This window comes from Globicephala melas, chromosome 20 (assembly GCF_963455315.2).
Source record: "Globicephala melas chromosome 20, mGloMel1.2, whole genome shotgun sequence".
In the NCBI taxonomy this organism is placed as follows: Eukaryota; Metazoa; Chordata; class Mammalia; order Artiodactyla; family Delphinidae; genus Globicephala; species Globicephala melas.
Genome location: NC_083333.1, coordinates 33,022,363 through 33,042,831, shown reverse-complemented (window position 1 = coordinate 33,042,831; position 20,469 = coordinate 33,022,363). Strand labels below are relative to the sequence as shown.

Sequence of the window (20,469 nt, the reverse complement as noted above, 5' to 3'; positions counted from 1 at the left end):
GGACCGATCAAAATGGTGCCAGCTGATGGGATGCTGTGAGGATGCAGTGTCACTTCCATGGTGCTCGAGACAGAGACGCACAGCCTGCAGCTAATTACAAGGAAACACTGGGAAAGCCAAATCGAGGGACTTTCTACCAAACAACTGATCTATATTCTTCAAAAGTATCAAGGTCATAAAGGTCAAGGAGAGACTAAGGAGTGTTCCAGAGTGAGGAAGACAGAGAGACGGGACCTCCAAAGGCAACATATGACTCTGGACTGGACCCTTTGGCCGTAAAGAACTGGAGTGGAAGTCTCAGCTATGCCAGACAAGCAGGTTGTAGAGACCTATAGTTCACAGTTGGTACTGAGCATTGGGACTCTGTGTGAGAGGTGCCCTCACCACAAACACAAAACCAATGGGTATGAGGAAACTTGGGGGTGATGGATATGCTCATGACCTTGACTATGGTTTCACACAGGTGTTTGCACATGTCCAAACTCATCAAACTGTATCCATTAAATACGCATAGTCATATATATCAATTAAACCTTGATATAGCTTTTTCTTTTTTTTTAAAGAACATCATTGGGACAACTTATGAAAGTTGAATGGGAGCTAAGGATCACGTGGTAGGGACGCATGGTGTTCCTCTTCTGACTCTGACAGTTGTGCTATGTTGTGATGGTGTGTGTTATGTTGTGGTTGTGTCGTATGTATTGTGTGTTTTTGTGGTTGCGTAGGACAATGTCTTTATTCCAAGGAAACAGACACTAAGCTATTTAGGGGTGATGGAGTGTTAGTTTTGCAAATTACTCTCAAATGGTTCAGGGGGAAAGAATCCTTCCTATCCTTGCAACTGTGAAGCTTTTATTTCAAAATAAAAACTATCTTTGGCATTTGAAAATGTGTCTGGAGTGTGGTGACGGCCTTGGCTGCGTGAAGCAAGTGCTGCTGGGTTCTGATTCGGGTGGGGGTTGATGGAGGTAGGGAGATGTTTTTAAGCTGTGGGTGTTTGGGAGAATACTCCCCAGAGGGACCTCTGTGTGGCCTTGGCCATCACCCAGGGGCATCAGGCCCAGTGCTTGCAGGGACCAGTTCCAGGCCATCTGCCCCCAGCCAGCCAGGAAGGGGCATGTTCCCCACCCCAGGGTTTATTTTTAGTTTCTTTTCCAAAACCCAGGATGGCGCTTCTGGCTGGCACCTTTGGGTTGTGGGTGAGGACGGTGGCCCCTTCTAAGGAGACAGGTTTCTGCGAACAAGGAAGCAGAAGCTGCACTGATGCCTGGCCCCGCCTAGTGCCTCCAGTCTTCCCTCCTCCAGCCAGCCCCGCCCCCCCCACCACACACAAACCTGCCTGGCCACCCAGCCTGCCCCAGCCTAGGCCTATAAACCCCCCACGCCCTCGCCTCCTGTTGTACAGAGGCTGGGAGTTGGCACCACGCTGCTGAATTTCAGTGGCCTTCGGGCCCTGGTGACGGGGCAGGGAAAGATGGGTGTGAGCGAGGCAGGTGGGGGTGTGTGAGGGGCCGAGGTTAGAGAGCAAGGTGGCCAGACCCAGAGCCTCACAGGCCCATGCTGCGGCCTGCAAGTCCCTTTGTGCCTGAGCCGGCTGATCTGGGCCTGGACTGCTCCCTACCACCCAGCAGGCCCCATTGGGACAGGATGCTAGCCTCTCGCTGGTCAATGCAAGAGCCCTCCTGTGAGGGACGCCCTCAGAATCAGTCTGGACAGATGGGGGGACCCAGCCAAGGCCTCTTCCCTCAGCCCAGCAGGAAGGGGCTGCCCTCTGGGCCTCCCTTGGCCAAATCCTGGCTGGCCGGACCCCTGACCCCCGGGCCACCAACCTCTGGCCAGCACTGTCTCACTGCTCTTTCCTGAGCAGCAAACCTGCTGCCCCCACCCGCAGCCTTGGCCCAGACATATTGCGCCATCTGGCTGCCCCGTGCACCCCTGCAGGGAACGGGTGGGACACCATGAAGGCCCTGCACGCCTCAGGAGCCAGAGTGGTGGCTGTGAGCCATACCAATGCCGACCTGGTCAGCCTCTCCAAGGAGGTGAGGTGTGCAGCCCCACCATGGGCCAGGCCTGTGACCCTCCGGGATGCCTCACCAGCCTGCCAGGATGCCCCCTTTGGTCACTGGCCAATGCCTTCCCACAGGGCCCCGGGGTAGAGCCTGTGTGCGTGGACCTGGGTGACTGGGAGGCCATGGAGCAGGCGCTGTGCGACGTGGGCCCTGTGGACGTGCTGGTGAACAATGTCGCCATGGCGCTGCTGCAGCCCTTCCTGGAGACCACCAAGGAGGCCTTCGACAGCTGAGGAGTAGGAGAGGAGGTGGACTGGGGAGAGGGCTGCTGAGGAAGTGGACCGGGTGTGGCCATGGTGTGTCTGACTGTCCCCTCTCCCTCCAGGTCCTTCAGTGTGAAACTGCACTGTGTTCCGAGTGTCTCAGGTGAGCCAGTGGGAGGATGTGGCCCAGTGCAGACATGGCCCAAGCGGGGGTGCGGTGGGGTCAGGGTGCCCCCTCTCTTGGCTTACAGATTGTGGCCCGGGGCATGATCAGCTACGGAGTCCCTGGCTCCAGCGTGAATGTCTCCAGCATGGCGGCCCACGTCACCCTTCCCAACCTAGCTGCCTACGGTGAGTCCCTCTGCCCAAACTTGAGCCCCCATTCCATGCAGGAGCAGCTGGGCTCCCGGGCTGGGCCTCATGCAAAGTGGGCTGAATCCTTAAGGGTCCTCAGTGCTGCCCTTTTCCCACAGGCTCCACCAAGGGTGCAATGACCATCCTGACCAAAGCCATGGCCATGGAGCTGGGGCCGCACAAGGTAGGCATGGGGGAGCTGGGGGTGCCAGGGGCCCCGGCCTGGGAAGGCACGAGGTAGGCGCAGGGTGGGGGTGAGGTGGAGGCTGGCAGGTGGTGGGCAAGCGGCGGCTGGGGATGAAAACGGGGGCAGGGGGCGCCAGGGGGTGAGTAAGCAAGCTCAGTGGGGTCTGTGAGGGCGGGGTTTGTGCGCCGGCTGAGACCGCCCCGCCGGCCCCTCGGCCCCAGATCCGGGTGAACTCGGTAAACCCCACGGTGGTGCTTACCGCCATGGGCCAGGAAGCCTCGTCTGACCCCCAGTTCGCCCGGAAGCTAAAGGAGCGCCACCCGCTGAGGCAGTTTGCAGGTCAGCTGGGCTTCGTGGAGTGGCGGGCGCGGCTGGGGCGGCCGGGCCCAGACAGCCGGGCCAAGCCGTGCTGACCCCGCCCGCCACCCGCCGCAGAGGCGGAAGACGTGGTCAACAGCATCCTCTTCCTGCTCAGCGACCGCAGCGTCTCCACCAGCGGCTCGGGAATCTTTGTGGATGCCGGGTACCTGGCCTCCTAAGAGCGCGGTGCTCTGGGCGGCCAGAAGGATGGTGCTCGGCTCCGCCCGGCCCCGCTTCCACGCCCCACCGCCCCGCCCCCAGACCGCCAAGGCCACCAGCCCACCACGCCCCTGGCCCCATCTACGCCCACGCCCCGGCCTACTGCCCCCGCCCCGCGGCTTGGCCCCACCTCCACGCCACGCCGCGGCTCCGCCCCACCATCCCATCCCGCATCCACACTCACGTGCCAGGAGACCCCGCCCTTGTCGTCCCCACCCACTGTGTCCTCAGCTGTGCTGGAGTGGATTTGCCTAATTAAATGGAGGCCTTTCTCCTGCAGCTAGCCGTGCCAGGGCTCTGGCTGGGCATGCAGGGAGGCTGGGGAGGGGAGGATCAGGGACTGGGGGGCACCGGTTAACCTTCGAAGAAGTAAAGAGAGGGCAGATCCGAAGCCTGCCGGATTCCACCGCTGACCCTGCCTTTGAGCTGAAGGGCCGAGATTCCTTGCAAGAAGATTCCTCGTGTCCACGCCCTTACCGCAACACCCAACCTTCTCTGGGCGGAGGGCAGAGGGCAGCGTGCAGCCACCTTTCCTTCCCTGAGGCTCTGGCTCCGCCCTTCAGCCCAGCATGCCCCCCACCCCGCCCCCACTACCGCCGGCCAGAGAGGGTAGAGGGTCTGAGGAGCTGCGGGGAGATGCTCTGGACCATAGGCTATCCCTAGGGAAGATGGGACTGAGCGCTCAGCGCCCGGCGTGAGGGGCGGGGTGCTGGACCATTATAGCTTATCCAACCCTGAGCAACCAGCTCCGCCTTGGGGCACACCTTCCCCCACAAGACCACCCATGAGAGGGCAGCCCCAGCTGGGGAAGGGTCCACAGCTGCTGCTCTACCTACTGTCCCTGGCCTGACTCCAGACAAAACAGCCCTGCAGCTGGGGCAGCTAGAGGGTTTTGCAGGCCCTGTTGGGATTCAGCTGTGCTTACCTGGGTCAGGTTCCACATGACACATGCCTTCTGAGTGTGGGTGTGATGAGGCCTGAGGTGGTCAGTCAGCTGGACTGGTGCGGTGTCCAACTCTGGGCAAGGGGGCAAGGTATGAGGGGCTGGGGTGGGGCCCTCCAGGCAATGGTACCACTGGGCTGAGAGAGCAAAGGGCACGTTGCAGGGATGGGGAGTGCTGAGGGCACTTCTAGCCAGCCTCAGGGCCTCCCAGAGCAACGTTTGTGCCAAAGCAGGCTTGGCTCAGTCCAGCTGGTCCACCGAGGATCATGGGGCAAGTGAAAGGATTTGGACACCATTCTGGGGGCCAGGTAAAGACAGTGAAGGGACCTAAGCAGATGTCCCTTTCAGGAAGGACAGGCTGGGGGCTGTTCCCCGCCTCCCCTTGGCTTCTGGCAGGCAGACGGCAGGGTCCAAGGTTAGCAGCAGAAGGCAGAGTTTGCCCAGTGCCTAGAGGGTGTTGGCTGCACCACAGTGCCAGATCTGGTAGGGAGGACTCACTTGGCTATCCTCCAGGGGCTTCTCAAACCTGTGCCTCCTGCTGTCCCCAGCCACCCTCTCCTCCAGACTGTCCACCTCTCTGGGCCCAAAGCCACAGTGACCCAGAGGCCCTGCAATCACCACTTCCTTACTCCTGTCCACAGAAGGTCCTCAAGGGCAGTGTTTCTAGACTTTCCCACCATGACCCACAGAACAAAGTAGCTTTTACAGGAGGAGCCAATGGCACACATGGACACGTAAGCACACATATATCTCTGACCCTAAAGCTGCAGGAAGCAATGCTTGCCCTTGCTGGCCACTGGGTACCCCATGACCCTAAGCCTATCCCTTCCCATCCTATCCAAGTTTTTAAAGTCCTCGTGGCCTTCTGTGGGTTGGTGAGGTGAGTCAGCGTTTCAACTCCCTTTGAGGCTAAAGCACACCTTTGCTGGCCTTGGCCTCTTCTTCAGGCTTATTGGGTTGTCCAAACCCTTTCCCTCTAAGCACAAGTGAGCCTGCGTGAGCTACTCCCAGGTCTGCGGGAGGGGAGCATGTGATCCTTTTTGCCAAACTTTTCTTCTCAGAAACAAAAGAAAAAAATGTTGGGCTTCCCTGGTGGCGCAGTGGTTGAGAGTCCGCCTGCCGATACAGGGGACACAGGTTCGTGCCCCGGTCCAGGAGGATCCCACATGCCGCCGAGTGGTTGGGCCCGTGAGCCATGGCCGCTGAGCCTGCACGTCCAGAGCCTGTGCTCCGCAACGGGAGAGGCCACAACAGTGAGAGGCCCGCGTACCGCAAAAAAAAAAAAAAAAAAAAAAAAAAAAAAAAGCCCTGACTGAGATCTCTTTCACGTACAGCTACGTATAATTACGTATTAATTTCACGTATTAATTACCACATCTGTTTTTTTGTAATAATCATCTTGGCAGGGGAAATGCTAGCGGGGCCCGCTAAACCTATTTCACTCTGGTTCGAAGGGTCACAACAGGGCAGTTTGAAAAACCCCGCCCAAGAGTCCAGCGGGGACCCAGCCTGCCCCGCCCCGGCCTCGCCCACTCCTTTCGGCCAATCGCCCCCGCGGGGAAGCCTCTATTTGAATATTCCCTCCCTCCCCAGGACACCGCCCTGCAATTGGCCCGCCGCGCCCCGCCCCGCCCCGCGCCCTCCCGGACAGTCGCGCGCAGCTGGACCCAGGCACGCAGTTGGGCCTCAGCAGTGCACAGGGTCGGTCCGAACCTCATGGAGTTGAGCCTAGCGGGGCGCCGGGCGCTCGTCACTGGAGCGGGCAAAGGTGGGCCCGGGGCGGCGGCCAAAGGTGGGCCTGGGAGGGGGTGGCCGGGGAGGGGCGCCCGCACTGAGCCGCGCTCCTCGCAGGCATCGGGCGCAGCACTGTCCAGGCGCTGCACGCGGCGGGTGCACAAGTGGTGGCTGTGAGCCGGACCCAGGCCGACCTGGACAGCCTGGTCCGCGAGGTAGGCGTCGCCTTGTCCCAGCCCAGCGGGCGGCGGGCGAGGCTGAGGGCGGGCCGGGACACGCGGCCGCCGGGCGCTAGGGATCGCCAAGGACTCTTGCACACCCTCCCCCACGCCGGGCGCACGGCCTCTGTTGGGGGCCGACGGGTTGGGAGAACGACGACTACCCCTGGGCTTAGGAGCAGGCAGAAATGGCTGCCTTGCAGGCCCGGGGCCAGACGCGTTCGGGCGCTGGGAGGAAATAGACTGGCCGGAGGCGGGGCCAGGCTCCCGTTCCCGAAGCCCCGAGTTGCCCAGTGGCCCAGAGGCCGAGTTAACTACCCTCCACCTGCAGCAGCCTGGGATTCTGAGCCCCAAGAAAGTGACTGGCTCCTCTGGAACCCCTAGCCCCTCCCCCTGTCTAACTGAAAGGCCATGCAAACCCAGCCCTTCTCCCTCGCATGCCAGAGGCCCAGATGTACCCTTCCTTGGGCATGGATCCTCTGGTAGATGTGCCCCCTTACCACCTAATACACACAGTGCCCAGGGGTAGAGCCTGTGTGTGTGGACCTGGGTGACTGGGAGGCCACGGAGCGAGCGCTGGGCGGCGTGGGCCCTGTGGACCTGCTGGTGAACAATGCTGCCGTGGCGCTGCTGCAGCCCTTCCTGGAGGTCACCAAGGAGGCGTGTGACACGTGAGCCAGGGTGGGGTGGAGGAACTCCTGGGGGGAAGGGCTGTCTCCTGCTGCAGCAGTCCCAGTCCCTGACCATGGTCTATCCATCTACTTCCAGGTCTTTTGACGTGAACCTTCGGGCTGTCATCCAGGTGTCCCAGGTGAGCTGCCGTCAGAGCCGGAGTGGGAACTGGGGGGTGACACCAGTTCTGCCTCATGCTTCCTCTGCAATTCCAGATCGTGGCCCGAGGCTTAATAGCTCGGGGAGCCCCGGGGTCCATCGTGAATGTCTCTAGCCAGGCCTCCCAGCGCGCACTGACTAACCACAGCGTCTACTGTGAGCAAGCCTCGGCTGTGCCCTGCCCCTCACCCCCCACCCCCCAGCCTGAGCAGCCAGCTCAGGCTCCACACAGGCTGTCTCTCCTCACAGGCTCCACCAAGGGTGCCTTGGACATGCTGACCAAGGTAATGGCTCTGGAGCTTGGGCCACACCAGGTGAGCCCCACTGGGATGCCTTCCCATCACCCAGCCCACGTGCCCAGAGAGCCTCAGCCCACCCAGCTGACCCCCTTCTTGTTCCAGTACAGATCCGTGTGAATGCACTCAACCCCACAGTGGTGATGACACCCATGGGCCAGGCCAACTGGAGCGACCCCCAGAAGGCCAAGACCATGCTGGATCGCATCCCACTTGGCAAGTTTGCCGGTGAGTCAGGCGGGAGCCCAGCTGGGAGTTGCATCAGTGGCTTGCTCAGGTGAGGGGTGGGAGGGAAGGATGAAGGGCAGCTCATTTCAACCACATCCTGAACCCCACCCCGCCCACAGAGGTGGAGAACGTGGTAGACACCATCCTCTTCCTGCTGAGTGACCGCAGCAGCATGACCACAGGCTCCACTGTGCCGGTGGATGGAGGCTTCCTGGCTACCTGAGCCCCTCCACCCACACACACACATGTTCCATGCTGAGCCCACTTTTACCCCCACCCCCCTTCCCCATCCCTCCAATAAACATGATTCTTCTGCCCAGCCTGCACACTCATTCCTAGGCTGCAGTCAAGTGGCTGGAAGATGTAGCACTCAGGGCTGGGTGTGGGGATGAGTCCCAGGTAGAGGCAACCATTCAACTCACATCCTGGGCCAGTGGCAGCCTGTCCCTCCTGTGAGAGATTTTCAGGCCTGGCTAAGTCCCTGGCAGGACTGGGACGTAGAATCTTCCAGAAGGCCAGCTCCTAATGAGAGTGGTGAATTTGACCGAGGATGGCCTTTGGCCCTGTCCAGAGGTCTCTGGTATGGAAGCAGTGGTGTTTTTAACATGAGTGTTGGTTGGCATTCCTGAAGTCCATGCATAAGACAAACGTGAACTGAGGATGCTGTGTGTTGGGACTTCATTACTTTGTTGATGACTTGAGCGACTTCTTTGCTGAATCAAATGACGGTTTTCAATTTTCATTCCCTCAGCTTTGTGAGTTATTCACCACGTACTGAGCACAAGCTCCAGCTGTAGGATTTGCCAACTTCTATGGTAAAATACTCCCGCCTGTTTACTCTCCTTGAGGTGGAGCTGGGGAGAGATGTGTGTCCCCCACCACACAGATACAAAAGCCTTACACCCGATAGCACAGATAATAGTAATATGTACAAAAATATTTAGGAAGTGATGTGTTTTGAGTATTTGTTAATTTCATTTTTTTTAATACAACTAATGTAAGTTTATATAATTATTAACAATAGCTGTTTAAAAACTGGCTAGCAAAATTCCTGAAATTCAGCAGTCCACCCTCTACACACCATTGCGGGGGTGCAGTGTGGCTTCTCATCACACCAGAGTAGTGCCTTGCGGCCTCAGGGGTGAAGTCCTAGCTCCAGGCCAGGCCCGCCCCTCACCTCCCGCCTTTGTCTGCCCAGCGATGCCAGGCTGTTGGCTCACCTGCAACCCCTCCTGTCCTCTCCACACCACGTTTGTTCTACCTCCACGGCTGCAGGGTCCCTCTGCCTGGACGTCCTTCCTCTTGACGGTCTGTCTTCCTGAACACTCAGCTAGTGTCCCCTGGCCTTGCCCTGGGCTCCACAGGGCCCCATGGGGCCTGACTTGCAGACCATCCTGCCCCTTGCTCACCTGGCTGTGCCCTCCCAGAGGCCTGAAGTCAGCATGAGAAGGGCTTTCTTAATCCAGAAGGGACCAAATGCACTTGCCCCCACTTTGATCTGGGTCCCTCTGGAGACCGAGAGGGCTCAGCAAGCTTTTCCTCCTCTCCTCTGGTGCGCGCGCGCGCGCGTGTGTGTGTGTGTGTGTGTGTGTGAAGCTCACCCGCTCTGTACCCGTGGATGGTGGGGGTTGGGGGCCTGGCACCCTCAGGGTGCAGGAGCAGGCAGGGGGAGACAGGAGCAGGGCAGGTAGCAAGACAGCAGGAGATGATGAAGAAGGTTTATTGTATAAAATAAAAAGGGGCTGCCCCATCCTGGGGCACAAGGACAGAACCCACCCCACAAACTCCCCCATCAGGGAAGCCCATCCTGGGGCTGCCCTGGACCTGCCCCTGCAGCCTGAGGGAGACCCTGCTCCCTTCCGGACTCCCTGGGGGCCAGGGAAGGCTGGAGCTGTACCCCCAGGTAGAGGAGGCAGAGTGGACAGGACCCCATGGCCCCAGCACCACCCCGGGAGCAGCAGCCTCGTCCCCGTGATTCTTCCCCCTCCCCACCCACAAAACTTCCCCACAGCAGACTCGGGGACACCAGACATCTCAACACAACAGATACAGGCGCGGGCGGCTGGAGGCTGCTCCTCCAGAAGTGAGGGCTCTAGAAGACCGTGCACTTCTTCCCCGGCTTCTTCACAGGAGGCGGGCAGAGCACAGCCCGGATGGCCTCATCAAACACAGTCTTCAGGCCCCGCTGGGTCAGGGCTGAGCACTCCAGGTACTTGACAGAGCCTGGGGGCAGCAAAGAAAGAGAAGAGTGAGGGTGGCAGGCAGCACAGGCAGGCAGCGGGGGGCAGCACTGTGCCCCCCAGAGCGAACCTCTCCTCCCTGCACCGGCAGGCCTGTCCGTGCCCACTCACCGATCTCCCGGGCCATGGCCAGGCCCTGGGGGTAAGTGATGGGCGCTAGCTTCTTATCCCGTAGCCGCTCGATGGTGTCCTTATCGTCACGAAGGTCCAGCTTGGTGCCCACCAGGAGGATGGGCGTGTGGGGGCAGTGGTGCCGAACCTCTGGGTACCACTGTGGGGATGAGAGGCTCTGATCCCTACCCCTCGAGAGCTTTGCCCTCAGCCTGGCCCAGAGCAGGCCATGGCTCCCAAAGGCCCCTTCCTTGTGCCTAGACCCACACTTAGCCCTTCTTGTTTCACGGGGCGACCACTGGGTCTGGTAGGGGAATGACCAAGAACAAAAATACCTAGCCAAGACGCTTCCAGGCCCGTCAGGTCCTCTCAGTCAGGGCCCTTCCTTCTCTGAGAGCCTCACTCACCACCCCTACCCCACCCCTGGCCCCTCATCACCCTCTGGGCCATGAGACCTCACACCCGGCAATCTCCAAAGGACAATATGTCTCTGTAAGGCCCTCAAGCAAGAGACCCCTGCCCTCTAAGGGCAAGTCCTCTGGGCAGCTTCCTCCCCTCCCAGAAACACAACTCTGCTTCTGGCCCTTTCCTACCTTGGCTCGAACATTCTCAAAGGAGGCTGGGCTCACCAGGGAGAAGCAGATCAGAAAGACGTCCTTGGGAGAAAGGGAGAGAAGAAGGGAAGAAGAGAGGGTACCATGTAGGAATGGTCAAAGAGGCTCCGAATGGCCTCTGCTCACCCCCCCAACACACACACACACACGCATGCACGCACACCAGGCCTTCTGGGCCTCCACCCGAGCCACCCGGCCCCTGTAGGCAGCCCTGTGGTCCCCTACAGTTTGGGGGTAGGAGAGTGGCCGAAGCCGGTCGTAGTCCTCCTGCCCAGCGGTGTCCCACAGCCCCAGGTTGACAGGCTTCCCGTCCACCATCACATTCGCAGAATAGTTGTCAAAACTGCAGGAAACAAAGTGAGAGAGATTCCCCCCCGTGTCTGGGTTCTCAGGCCTGCACAGATCTGGAGCTCTGTCAGCACCTCGCCTCACCCCGGAACCCAGACCAGGGCTACTTGGGCCCAACCTCGAAGCCCAGGGGAGCCCCGCACACAGGCGTCCATACCCTCCCCTTGCCAGCTCTGGACCCGCCCGCCTGCTCACACGGTGGGGATGTACTCTCCAGGGAAGGCGTTGGTCGTGTAACTGATCAGCAGGCAGGTCTTCCCCACGGCGCTGCGGAGAGAGGGCAAGTCCACGCTGCTCCCAGACCCACCTCAGCCCTCTGCCCAGCGAGGGCAGCCCCTCCCACGGTACCCAGGGTGGGAACAGGGTTGCCTGCCCAGCAGATCCGCAGCGATAGAGGACCAGGGCAGGAGGGCCTCCGGGGTGGCAGAGTGGTGGGTGAGGGCTGGAGCGAGCTGCCTCAGAGCCCCAGGCAGGTGCCGGGAAGGTGGCACCGGCTGAGGGTTAAGCCCAGGTGAGAGGCCTGGCCCCACCCACCGGGAGGCCAGGAGGGGCCGCTGGCTGCCGGCAGCATCAGGTGGGCCTGGGCTGGAGGCCTGCGCCCCGCGACCAGCCGGGACCCCGCCCCACCGCGTCCTCCCGCCGCTGCCCGGTCCCCCAACGCCCACGGGCCGGTCGGGGCCGCCCCGCCTGGACCCCAAGCCGGGATCCCCGGACCGCACGCCGCACCCTCCGTCCCGGCCGCGCCCCGGAGCCCCGCGCCCTGCCCAGGAGGGTCCCCGGGGCCAACCCCTCCCGGCACGCCTGGCGCGCCAGGCCGAGCGGCCTCCGCCTCGCGCACTCACCCGTCGCCGACCACCACGCACTTGATGGCCTGCATGGGCGCGGGCCGGGCGGGCGCGGCCGCGAGCCGAGCTGCGGAGAAATGCCCGGCGCCGCAGCGGCCGCGGACCCGAGCCGAGCGCCGAGCCGAGCGGCCGGAGACAGCCGAGCGCCGCCGAGCGCCGGGCGCGGAGACAGCCGAACGCGGCCGGCATGGAGGGCGGGGGGCGCGGACCCGCCCCGAACCCGGGCCGACGCGCCTTCCAGAGAAATCTGGTGGGGGGCGGGGTCACAGGGCACCCCGCAATCCGTGTCGAGCTTGGGCAGGCCCTCCCCAGAGCCCCTGTGACCCCCGCCAAGGGGCGAGGGCAGCGCAGACAGGCTGCTCCCACCCACCTGAACAGGTTGTGGTCGGTGCACACAAGGTTTCTTCTAGGGAGAGGATTCCCCGGGCCCACCCACCCTCTAACCACGAGACAGCTGGTGAAAACTCAGGTGTTTGCAGTCACTAGAGATCCACGAGGCAGGCAGCCCCCTGCCGAGCTGCCCCCATCCCCACCTGTCTGCTGCAGTAGCTGGACCAATCCCTACCTGGTAGCAGTTAGAAGGGTGACCCAGCCACACCTGGAGGGCCTTTCCTGAAGGGCCCAAGCTTGGAGAAAAGACTGATACTGGATAAAGGCACTGGGGCCAAAAGGTATCACAAATTGCAAAAGTCTGTATTTCAGAACACCCTGGAGTGAGCGCTGGGGCCTGCGGAGCTCATGGTTGTGAAAGGTGACTGAACTGTGGTGGGTGGGGCCAGGAGAGCTCAGGCCTGCTCCCCCAGATCTCCTTCCAACATGGGTCTGTGTTCTCAGGCGCATCATTCCTTGTGATTGGGATGAAGGAGTGGGGATGGGGCTGGGGCCCTCTCCAGCCCCCTTGGCCAGCGAGGTTCTGGACCCCCCGCAGGTGGGCACTCTGGTGGTAAGCTGCAGCCGTCCTGCTCTCACATCCATCTCACATCCAGCACTGATTTTCCAAGTCACCGGCTGTAGACCCTGCCTAAAGAGCCCGGACCTACCCATGGCCTGTCCCTTGTAAAGAAGGGAGAGGCAGGCATGAGACAAAGATGTCCAACAGATGCCACCTTCCTGCCACTTTCAGACTTTCCCTGCCTCCCCTCACTTTTGGGGGCTCAAGGTCCTCAGGGGGGACCCCTGCACATAAGCCAGAACAGCATTTTGCAGGAAGCTGGCCCTTTGGGCCTCCTCATCCCGGATCCGGGCAATCTCGGCCTGCTTCAGGCGAAGCTTTTCACGGAGAGAGGCATTCTCGCTCTCCCTGTCCAGCAGTGCCTCCCGGTGGTCACTTGCGATCACTGCAAGGGAGGAAGCTCAGTGAGGAAGGGGCTCTGGGGACTGCCTGGGCTCCTGCCAACCCAGAGGTCCGCAGGGGGCCGGCAGGGTGGGGTTCGCTCGGGGTCCCCTGGGCACACACATACCCAGCCTCCCCTACCAGCACCTCCTGGAGCTGAGACCTAGGCCAAGCTCAGCTCTCCAGGCCAGCCTCCTCCTCCTCCTGTGGGATGACCCAGTAAGGAAGGCCCTGCAGAGAAGCCACAGGGGGGCAGGGGTGGCGCTCAGCTCGCCTTTCAGCTGGCGTTCCAGGGCCGCTGCCTTCTCCTTCAGCGCTTCCTGGGCTGTCAGCTCGGCTTGCAGGCGGCCGTTCTGCTCCTGCAGCTCCAGCCGCACCCTTGTCACCTCAGCCGCCTTTTCTTGGTCCTTGTTGCTCAGCTCCTGCCAGGCAAGGAGGTGGGGGGGGTGAGGTGGCAGCTGGGGGCACCAGGGGCACCCCTGGGAGCCCTCGATGTCCCGGCTACCTGCTGCAGCTCCTCCAGGCGCCGCCTCAGGCCCTCCGCCTGCCGGCCAAGCTGGCTGGCCCGCGCCTGGGCATCGGCTACCACCTGCTTCTGCTGCAGGCAGGCGCTTTGAGCCTCGTCCCGAGCCTGCGCCAGCAGCCGCAGCTTCTCCTCCAGGTGAGCCAGGCGCTGCTGCTGCAGGCCCAGGAGAGGGGCTGGTGAGCTGCTTTCTGGCCTGTGGCCCTGAGCTCACGAGAGGAGTGAACCCCCCAGCCCCACCTTCAGACAAAGAGGAGCGTATGTTTGCAATGTGGAAACTGCCTTGTCACTAAAGTTATAGCATATGTTGCTCTGATGGGCTCAACTTGAATGAGGAGCCTCCCCCATGTCCCAGGCTGACGCCTCCTGCGCTCTGGCCTCTGGCCCCTGCTTCCACCACGTGGCCGCAGGCTGCACATTTGGGCCAAACCCCTTCCCCACCTTGGGGCTGGAAGACATTGGCTCTTTGCGTGGGCGTGGGGGGGGCTGGATATGGTGCTGATGGGATGAGTGTCCTCGTCTAAGTTTTCTGCACCCCTGGACCTCCTGTTCCCTTGTCCCTCCCTACAGAGTCAGAAGACAGCCTTGGTCTGGCCCACTTAAGCCCAAAGGGCTGTGCAACCCAGGCAGCTCATGCCAACCCCTCAGACCTCTCTCCCCAGTGGGCGCTGCAAGCAGCGGACCGTGGCCCTGGGCTCACCTCCTCCAGGCGGACTTGGTTCTTGGCCTTGATGAGCTCCTCCTCAGCTTGGCTGCGCTCACTGAGTGCCGCGGCCTTTGCCCGGCTCAGCTCCTACACCGCAGACAGTGACCGCTGGGCCTGCCCTCTGCCCCTGCCCAGGGACCCCTTCTGGCCACACCCAGCCTCCCTAGGGGAGAGCAGAGCCTGGCGCCCAGCTCACCTCCTCCAGGGACAGCCGCACAGCCTCCAGCCTCTGTACCCTCTCCTGCATGGCCCTCTCGCTCTCCTCCAGGTGGCGAGTCATGTGCTCCACCTGCCCAGGTGTGGGGTGGGGACAGGGCTGGCACGCTGGCTCCCCAGCCTTCCCCTCTGGGACCCCCACCCTGGGGGCAGGTGAATCTTGGGGACTCTGTTACTTCCCAGTGAGGGCTGCCCCAAGTGACCTCACAGGAAGTGAGGATGGATGGCACGTCCCAGTGCTGCACCCCAGGTGGCACAGAGCACATGGCAGCCTGCGCTGTGGCCCCAGCAGTCAGGGTCCCTTCTAGAAACTGGTGGGGAGGTTCTGGGTCTGACATCTACCAGGGCTGTTGGAGAAATGCCACCAGCACCCCAAGGTTGTCGAGGGAAGCCTGGCCAGGAGTGCGCCTTGGGGACACCATGCCACACCGAGGTGTCTGCAGGCCCCGATGAAGCGGAGAGAGCAAAGGCCAGACGACACAACTAATGAGGCACCTCCTTGAAGCGCAGGTGTTCCGCGTCCTCCAAGCTCTGCCGGGACCTCTTCTTCTCCAGTTCCAGGCGTTCTGGAAGCACAGGGGAAGAGCGTGGGTAGGACTCCTCTGGGGGCCTTGGTTCTCAGGACCCAGTGGCAGGCCTGTGTGTGCCCACCTTCAGCCTGGACAGCCCGCATCTTCAGCTCAGCTGCCGTGTTGGTCAGCTCCTGCCTGGTCAGGAATAGCTGATCCTGCTGAGATTTCACTTTCCGCTCCAACTCGTCCACCTGGAAAACCGGCACTGAGGGAGGGAAGCTTTGGCCCCTTCCCTGAAGCCCTGCCCCAGGCCTTCCAGGGACCTGCCCCCACACCCTGCCCCCATACCTGGTTTTGCAAAAGCAAGTTCTTTTCATTGGCAGCAGACAAGTCTCTGAGGAGCTTAGACTCCCGCTCTGCAGCTTCCTGGGGGTCAGATGGGGAAAGGGCACCACTGGACACCTGCCACCACGCACCGCCTGCCTACCCCACACCCAACCACCTGCCCATCCAGCCCTCCCTGCCCACCTGCTGCTCCAGCCTGTGCTCCTTTGCCTGCCTCTGTGCCAGGCTCCGCTGTTCCTGCTCTGTGGTGGCCAGGAGCTCCCCCAAGTCCTGGGCCTTCTGCTCTGACAGAGCCAGGGCGGCCTCAGCCATCTGCAGCCTGCAAGGAGGGAAGGGCTAGCCCCACCCCATCCCTCCTCTAGACTCTGCTAAGTCCTTGCTGTTCTCACTCTTGCCAGACTATTACCCCAGCTAGCGCCCACCTCCTCCAAGAAGCGTTCCCAGGTTACCATCCCAGCGGTCCCTCCACCTCCTTTGTACGCTGGGGACTCGAGTCCTTGTCTGAACAGTCCTCCTCTGCCCTGTGGGCAGGTCTCTAAAGTGTTTTGAAGCCTCCGCACAACCCCGTCCTACCCTCTGCTCCTCCTTACTTGGCGTCCTACCCTCTGCTCCTCCTTACTTGGCCTTGAGAGCGTTGATGATGGAATGCCTCTCGTTCAGGGCTTCCTGAAGCTGCCCCACGCGTGCTGCCGATGCCCTGTGGGCACAGACGAGGGTTCAAGAGACCCAAACCCTGGCGCCCTCTGGGCCCCTCCCTGCGGCAGCTGCTGCTCCTCACACTCACGCCACCTCCAGGTGTGGGCTGAGGAAGTCGCGGTGCAGCCTCTAACCCTCCAGCCAACTCCCTCAGTAAACACACCCCACAACCTTGTTCACGGGCAGGCGACGAGGCTCACGTCAGGTCACTCCAAGGCCAGAGTGAGGACCCGAAGCCCGGGTACCCCCAGCGCACCACCTCCCTGCCCCCTGGCCCTGGGGCCACACTCACTTGCTGCTCCTGACCATCTCTTCTCTCTGTCTGTCGATCGTCTCCATCAAGTCCAGAAACTGGGGACAGAGCCAGCCAGAGCCCGGTCAGGGCCCAGAGCCCGCCCACTCCCCACCGTCAGCGGACAGGAGGGCAGACATCCACTGAGGCGGCAGGACACGAAAGGGCTCAGCCTCATCCAAAGGGAGAGTGGCTCCCACGCAGGGAGGCCCAGAGGGGAAGTCCACCTACCCGCCCACCCAGCCAGAGGGCATCAGAACAAGAGGCTGCCTCCCAGGCCTGGCTACTGGCTGCTTGGAGAGGCTCCAGGGCCCAGAAGGAAGGAACAAGGCCATGGCACGGGGGCTGAGGGGGGCCCTTTGTCCATACAGCCAGGGCGGGGCTGGGGTCGGGGCGAGGCCCTGCAGTCAGAGGCAGCACTGTCCTCACCTGTTTGGACTTCTCTTCCCGGAGGTGCCGCACCTCCTTGCTGAGCACGTGGGCGCGGGCCTGGCTTTCCCGGAAGGTGGTCTGCCGGTCCTGGTTGTGATCCATGGCTTGCTCTGTTGGAAAGAGCCAAGTTGTCTACCGGGAGGCCGAGCCCCAGGAGTGGCCAACGGCCAGCCCAGCCCCATGCCCAGAAGACACTGTGCGAGGTGGTATCTCACCCCACTAATCAGACCCCTCAGTGCACTAGCAAGTGAGGGGCTCAGAGGGGGCGGGGGTAGGGACAACAGTGAAGCCAGGAGCCTGGGAGGGGGAACAGGCACACGGGGAGAGGTGGGGAGGCTGCTCAACTGCCAGAAAAGGTGGGCATTTGGGCTCCGCCCCAAAGGCCAAAGGCCAGCGTGTGACGTTTAAGAGGTGAATGGTGTGCTCAGCTCCCATGCTCTGGAAAGGTCCAGGCAGCATGTGGAGAGAGGCCAGCCCGAAGTGGCCACAGTGCCAACTGGGGTGACTCAGAGGCAGGCCCAAGAACCAAGAAGTGGGAGAGGACGTGCGTTGGGCAGACCCAGCAGGCGGCGACGCCACACTAGATTGCAACCCGGGCTCGGGCCCTTGGGTGGCTGGCGCTGCCGGTGGGACAACGAGCCATGGGGAGTGGCAGAGTGCTCAGTGGGCTTGGGGCTGAGGAGTCAGGGTCATGACAGGCGGAGACCGTGGTGCGAGGAGGGTGAGGCGCAGCACCAGGCAGTCGGCACTCTGCAGGCTCCCGCCGCTGCCTTTTCTTCCCTGGAGCCTGCTCTCACTTCCTCTGTTTTCAACATGCTACCATCGTGATGCCGTGTTTACTTGTTCTGGCCCAAGCCACCCCTCCCTCAGTGGCTGAGTCTCTGACACAGGGAATCAGCTCTATGTCCTGCTCCAAACAGTGCAAGCCACCAGCGGCTCCATGTGCCCGTACCCACGGCTCTGAGGATGTCACCGGGGATGCTGTTCCCAGCCAGCTCCAGCTTCCACAGGGTTCTGTTGCTGGGGAGACAGTTTACCAGGGCGCGGCCCCCCAGGAGGCCGATGTGATTCCAGCGCAGGTCTGGAGGGAAATCTGGTGTTGCCAGATGGAAAGCACGGGGCGGGGGTGGGAGGGCTGGCCCAGCCTGGAATACTGGTACTCCCCGTGCGATCGGCCACAGATCAGGAGCCCAGCTCAGCGTGCCCCTCCTCTCCCACCCCCACCCTTCTGGGAGAGGACAAAGGAAGCAGTGGGAGGGCTGAGGAAGCGATGAGATGCAACCCCTCCCCCTTCCCCCCCAGACCAAGACCTCCTGGCCCGGTCTGAGGACGAAGAGGCCAGTGCTGGCGGCCTCACCAAGCTGCTGGAGGCTGGTGTTGCTCTTCAGGGCCAGAGCCAGCTCCTCAGCACCCTTGTGGCTGATCTGGTTGTTGCGGAGGTCCAGCTGCCGCAGGGCGCCATTGGCTGCCAGGGCCCCGCAGAAGGCCGCGAAGGCTTCTTCCCACGTGCCCAGGCTGTTCCACTCCAGGGTTAGGCTGCAGGAAGGGTGGACGTGAGGTGCGTGGCCCCGAAGGCTCCCATCCTGCTCCCATGGGGTCCAGCGGGCTTGAGGAGGGGCACAGGCTTGGGTGTCTCTGGCAGAAAGGCTGGAGGCGCGTGAGTAACTCATACCCGCCTACTCCCCACCACGGAAGACCGGCATGAAGGCGTGAACTCTCATGTTGCAGAACCGTGTCCGCTGGAGCCAACCCAGAACCACGCAGAGAGAGAGCGGGGGCTCGGGGGAGAGCGGGGGCTGGGACCGCCACCCTACCTCTGAATGGACTTGTTCTGTCGGAGGAGTTTTGCCAGTGCCTCGGCCCCTGAGGCGCGAAGGTTATTGCCCTAGGACAGGAAGAGGCCAGCCAGTCACTCCCCGGCATCCTGAGCTGGGCTCTGAATACCCTCGCCAGGCGTCAGGCGTCAGGCGGTGGGGGAGGCCATGGCGAACGGAAGGTGTGGCTCCTTTCAAATTCTGCTTTCCCTGCCCGCAGTGGCCTCCTAATGCAGGCTATTTCAGTTTGCTTGTGAGAACATTCTGGAACTCACGTTCCTGCCCTCAGAACACCGACACGCGTGCGTGAGACCATGAGCAAATGGTGCGGAGCCTGTGTGCTAAGAGTGCTTACAGACACAGTCTCCGGCCACCATGCAGACCCCTGGTCGCCAGGACACCTGTATCTTCTCTACTCCTGCTCTCAGGTGGCACGCCCCTGAGTGCAGATCCACCCACCTTGAGATCCAGAAACCGCACGATGGTGTTGACACACAGCCCCTGCAGCAGCAGCACGGCCCCTGTAAGAGAGCAGGGCAGTCACCCTCCACCCCTGGTGTCTCCGTCTTGGGTCAGCTCCCCACACATAGGGGAGAGACGGCTGTCCCAGTGGCCCCCACCAGCCAAGGTTCATGCCAAAAAGGAGTCACCCCACTCCTGTGTCAGGTTTGAAACATCCGCCAGGTGTGGAGTCGGGTGGCTCACCAGCACAGCGGGACTCTCCTAAGTCAGGGGACACTAAGGCTTTCCCATTACAAAGAGAAACTGCCTTCTGCTCCCGGGTTTCCAGAGAGGACGCTGCTGCTGCTTTATGACAGTAAAAGGGAGTAACCTCACAAAGAAGAGATCGGGTGGGACTGAGTTCTCTGCTAGAGATGCTAAGCACCAAGGACTGTGGCACGTGCAGCTAATAAGCAGCAGAGCAAAAAGAAGCCAGGGGAGCCCGGCCCCAACACTGAAGTTGGAAGGGCTGCCCTGGGCCGCCGGCCCTTGGTGCCCACCTTCCTCACTCAGCATGCAGTCACTCAGGACGAGCTCCGTCAGCAGTGCCTCCTTCTGTAGCAGCTTGCCCAGAGCCCTGCAGGTGTCCACTGTCAGGCTCTGTGTGGCCAGGTCCAGCCGGCCCTGCGGCAGCTGGTGCATTTGCTGCAGAACAGTCTCCTGGGGCTCGGCCCCACTCTCCTTGCACAGCCGGCTGTAGGTGCGCCGGAACTCCTCCATGTCCCTGGGGTGCAGGAAGGGCTTCCCGGAAAGCGCCTAGACAGGCCTCACCAGGAGCCAGCTGGGACCGGGAAGCCGGGGAAGGGCAGTACGGCAGGGCCTCTCCCCTGGGGGCCTTCAGAGAGCCCCCGGCAGCTCAGTGGGGGCACAAAGACTCTAAGTCTTCAGCAGCCAGGAAAAGAGGCGCAAACTGAGTTGGTCCAACAGGCGCGAGGCCCCAGGAGGGCAGGGGCGGGTGATTCTCAGCGGACCGCTGAAGCCTGGGACCGAGGAGGTGGGGCGTCCTCGGGGGCGGGGCCTCCAGCGGCGGGGCCGGTCCGTCCAGACGTCGCCCGTACCCCTGGGCTCCGGGCCCGATGCCCCAGCCCTCGCGCCGCTGGCCCCCCGCTCGCTCGTCACGGCCGCCGCGCTCCTCAGTATCCAGGAAGAGCAGGGAGCGTCGGGAAGACCTGGAGGAAACTACAACTCCCAGGAGGCTTTGCGGAGGAGGGGCGCTCACCGCGGGCTAGTGAAGGCGAAGGAGCGGGCGCGCGCGGAGGGTCCATTGGCTGGAGGCGGGGGGCGGGGCTCCAGAAGGCG

The 20,469-nt window shown here is 62.1% G+C and overlaps 4 protein-coding genes across 9 annotated transcripts; 2 read left to right on the top strand and 2 right to left on the bottom strand.

Moving 5' to 3' along the window:
- Window positions 1–1,958: 1,958 nt before the first annotated feature.
- Window positions 1,959–3,393, top strand: LOC115845414 (carbonyl reductase [NADPH] 2-like). The gene is given in 8 exon segments (XM_030843312.2): window positions 1,959–2,039; window positions 2,144–2,297; window positions 2,343–2,345; window positions 2,395–2,435; window positions 2,524–2,623; window positions 2,746–2,810; window positions 3,035–3,152; window positions 3,249–3,393. Coding segments are annotated over 8 exon segments (666 nt in total). The 3' UTR covers window positions 3,353–3,393.
- A 2,583-nt stretch (window positions 3,394–5,976) lies between these two features.
- DCXR (dicarbonyl and L-xylulose reductase) lies at window positions 5,977–8,269 on the top strand. 2 transcript variants are annotated; one of them, XM_030843248.3, is made up of 8 exons: window positions 5,977–6,103; window positions 6,187–6,284; window positions 6,804–6,958; window positions 7,056–7,098; window positions 7,175–7,274; window positions 7,368–7,432; window positions 7,525–7,642; window positions 7,762–8,254. In XM_030843248.3, the coding sequence occupies exons 1-8, from the start codon at window positions 6,052–6,054 to the stop codon at window positions 7,863–7,865; spliced, it is 735 nt and encodes a 244-aa protein (XP_030699108.1). In that variant the 5' UTR covers window positions 5,977–6,051; the 3' UTR covers window positions 7,866–8,254. The 2 variants fall into 2 exon arrangements, with proteins under 2 accessions (XP_030699108.1, XP_030699106.1); XM_030843246.3 differs by having other exon boundaries at window positions 7,175–7,432; window positions 7,762–8,269.
- A 1,077-nt stretch (window positions 8,270–9,346) lies between these two features.
- RAC3 (Rac family small GTPase 3) lies at window positions 9,347–12,200 on the bottom strand. Of its 3 annotated transcripts, none has more exons than XM_030843256.2 (6): window positions 11,798–12,200; window positions 11,113–11,222; window positions 10,833–10,950; window positions 10,587–10,649; window positions 9,994–10,153; window positions 9,347–9,865 (listed from the first exon to the last, which is right to left on the bottom strand). In XM_030843256.2, exons 1-6 carry the CDS (start codon window positions 11,987–11,989, stop codon window positions 9,735–9,737), a joined length of 774 nt encoding a protein of 257 aa, XP_030699116.1. In that variant the 5' UTR covers window positions 11,990–12,200; the 3' UTR covers window positions 9,347–9,734. The 3 variants fall into 3 exon arrangements, with proteins under 3 accessions (XP_030699116.1, XP_030699117.1, XP_030699118.1); XM_030843257.2 differs by having other exon boundaries at window positions 11,151–11,222; window positions 11,798–11,949; XM_030843258.3 differs by having other exon boundaries at window positions 9,990–10,153; window positions 11,151–11,222; window positions 11,798–11,926.
- A 37-nt stretch (window positions 12,201–12,237) lies between these two features.
- Window positions 12,238–20,356, bottom strand: LRRC45 (leucine rich repeat containing 45). 3 transcript variants are annotated; one of them, XM_060290538.2, is made up of 17 exons: window positions 19,671–20,356; window positions 19,129–19,190; window positions 18,670–18,740; window positions 18,213–18,391; window positions 17,808–17,936; window positions 16,853–16,965; window positions 16,424–16,482; window positions 16,055–16,132; window positions 15,619–15,754; window positions 15,439–15,516; window positions 15,230–15,341; window positions 15,074–15,144; window positions 14,559–14,651; window positions 14,357–14,449; window positions 13,639–13,809; window positions 13,408–13,555; window positions 12,238–13,137 (listed from the first exon to the last, which is right to left on the bottom strand). In XM_060290538.2, exons 1-17 carry the CDS (start codon window positions 19,888–19,890, stop codon window positions 12,941–12,943), a joined length of 2,010 nt encoding a protein of 669 aa, XP_060146521.1. In that variant the 5' UTR covers window positions 19,891–20,356; the 3' UTR covers window positions 12,238–12,940. The 3 variants fall into 3 exon arrangements, with proteins under 3 accessions (XP_060146521.1, XP_069900568.1, XP_030699094.1); XM_030843234.3 differs by having other exon boundaries at window positions 12,240–13,137; window positions 13,639–13,812; window positions 19,671–20,354; XM_070044467.1 differs by lacking the exon at window positions 14,357–14,449 and having other exon boundaries at window positions 13,639–13,812.
- Between the last annotated feature and the right edge of the window lie 113 nt (window positions 20,357–20,469).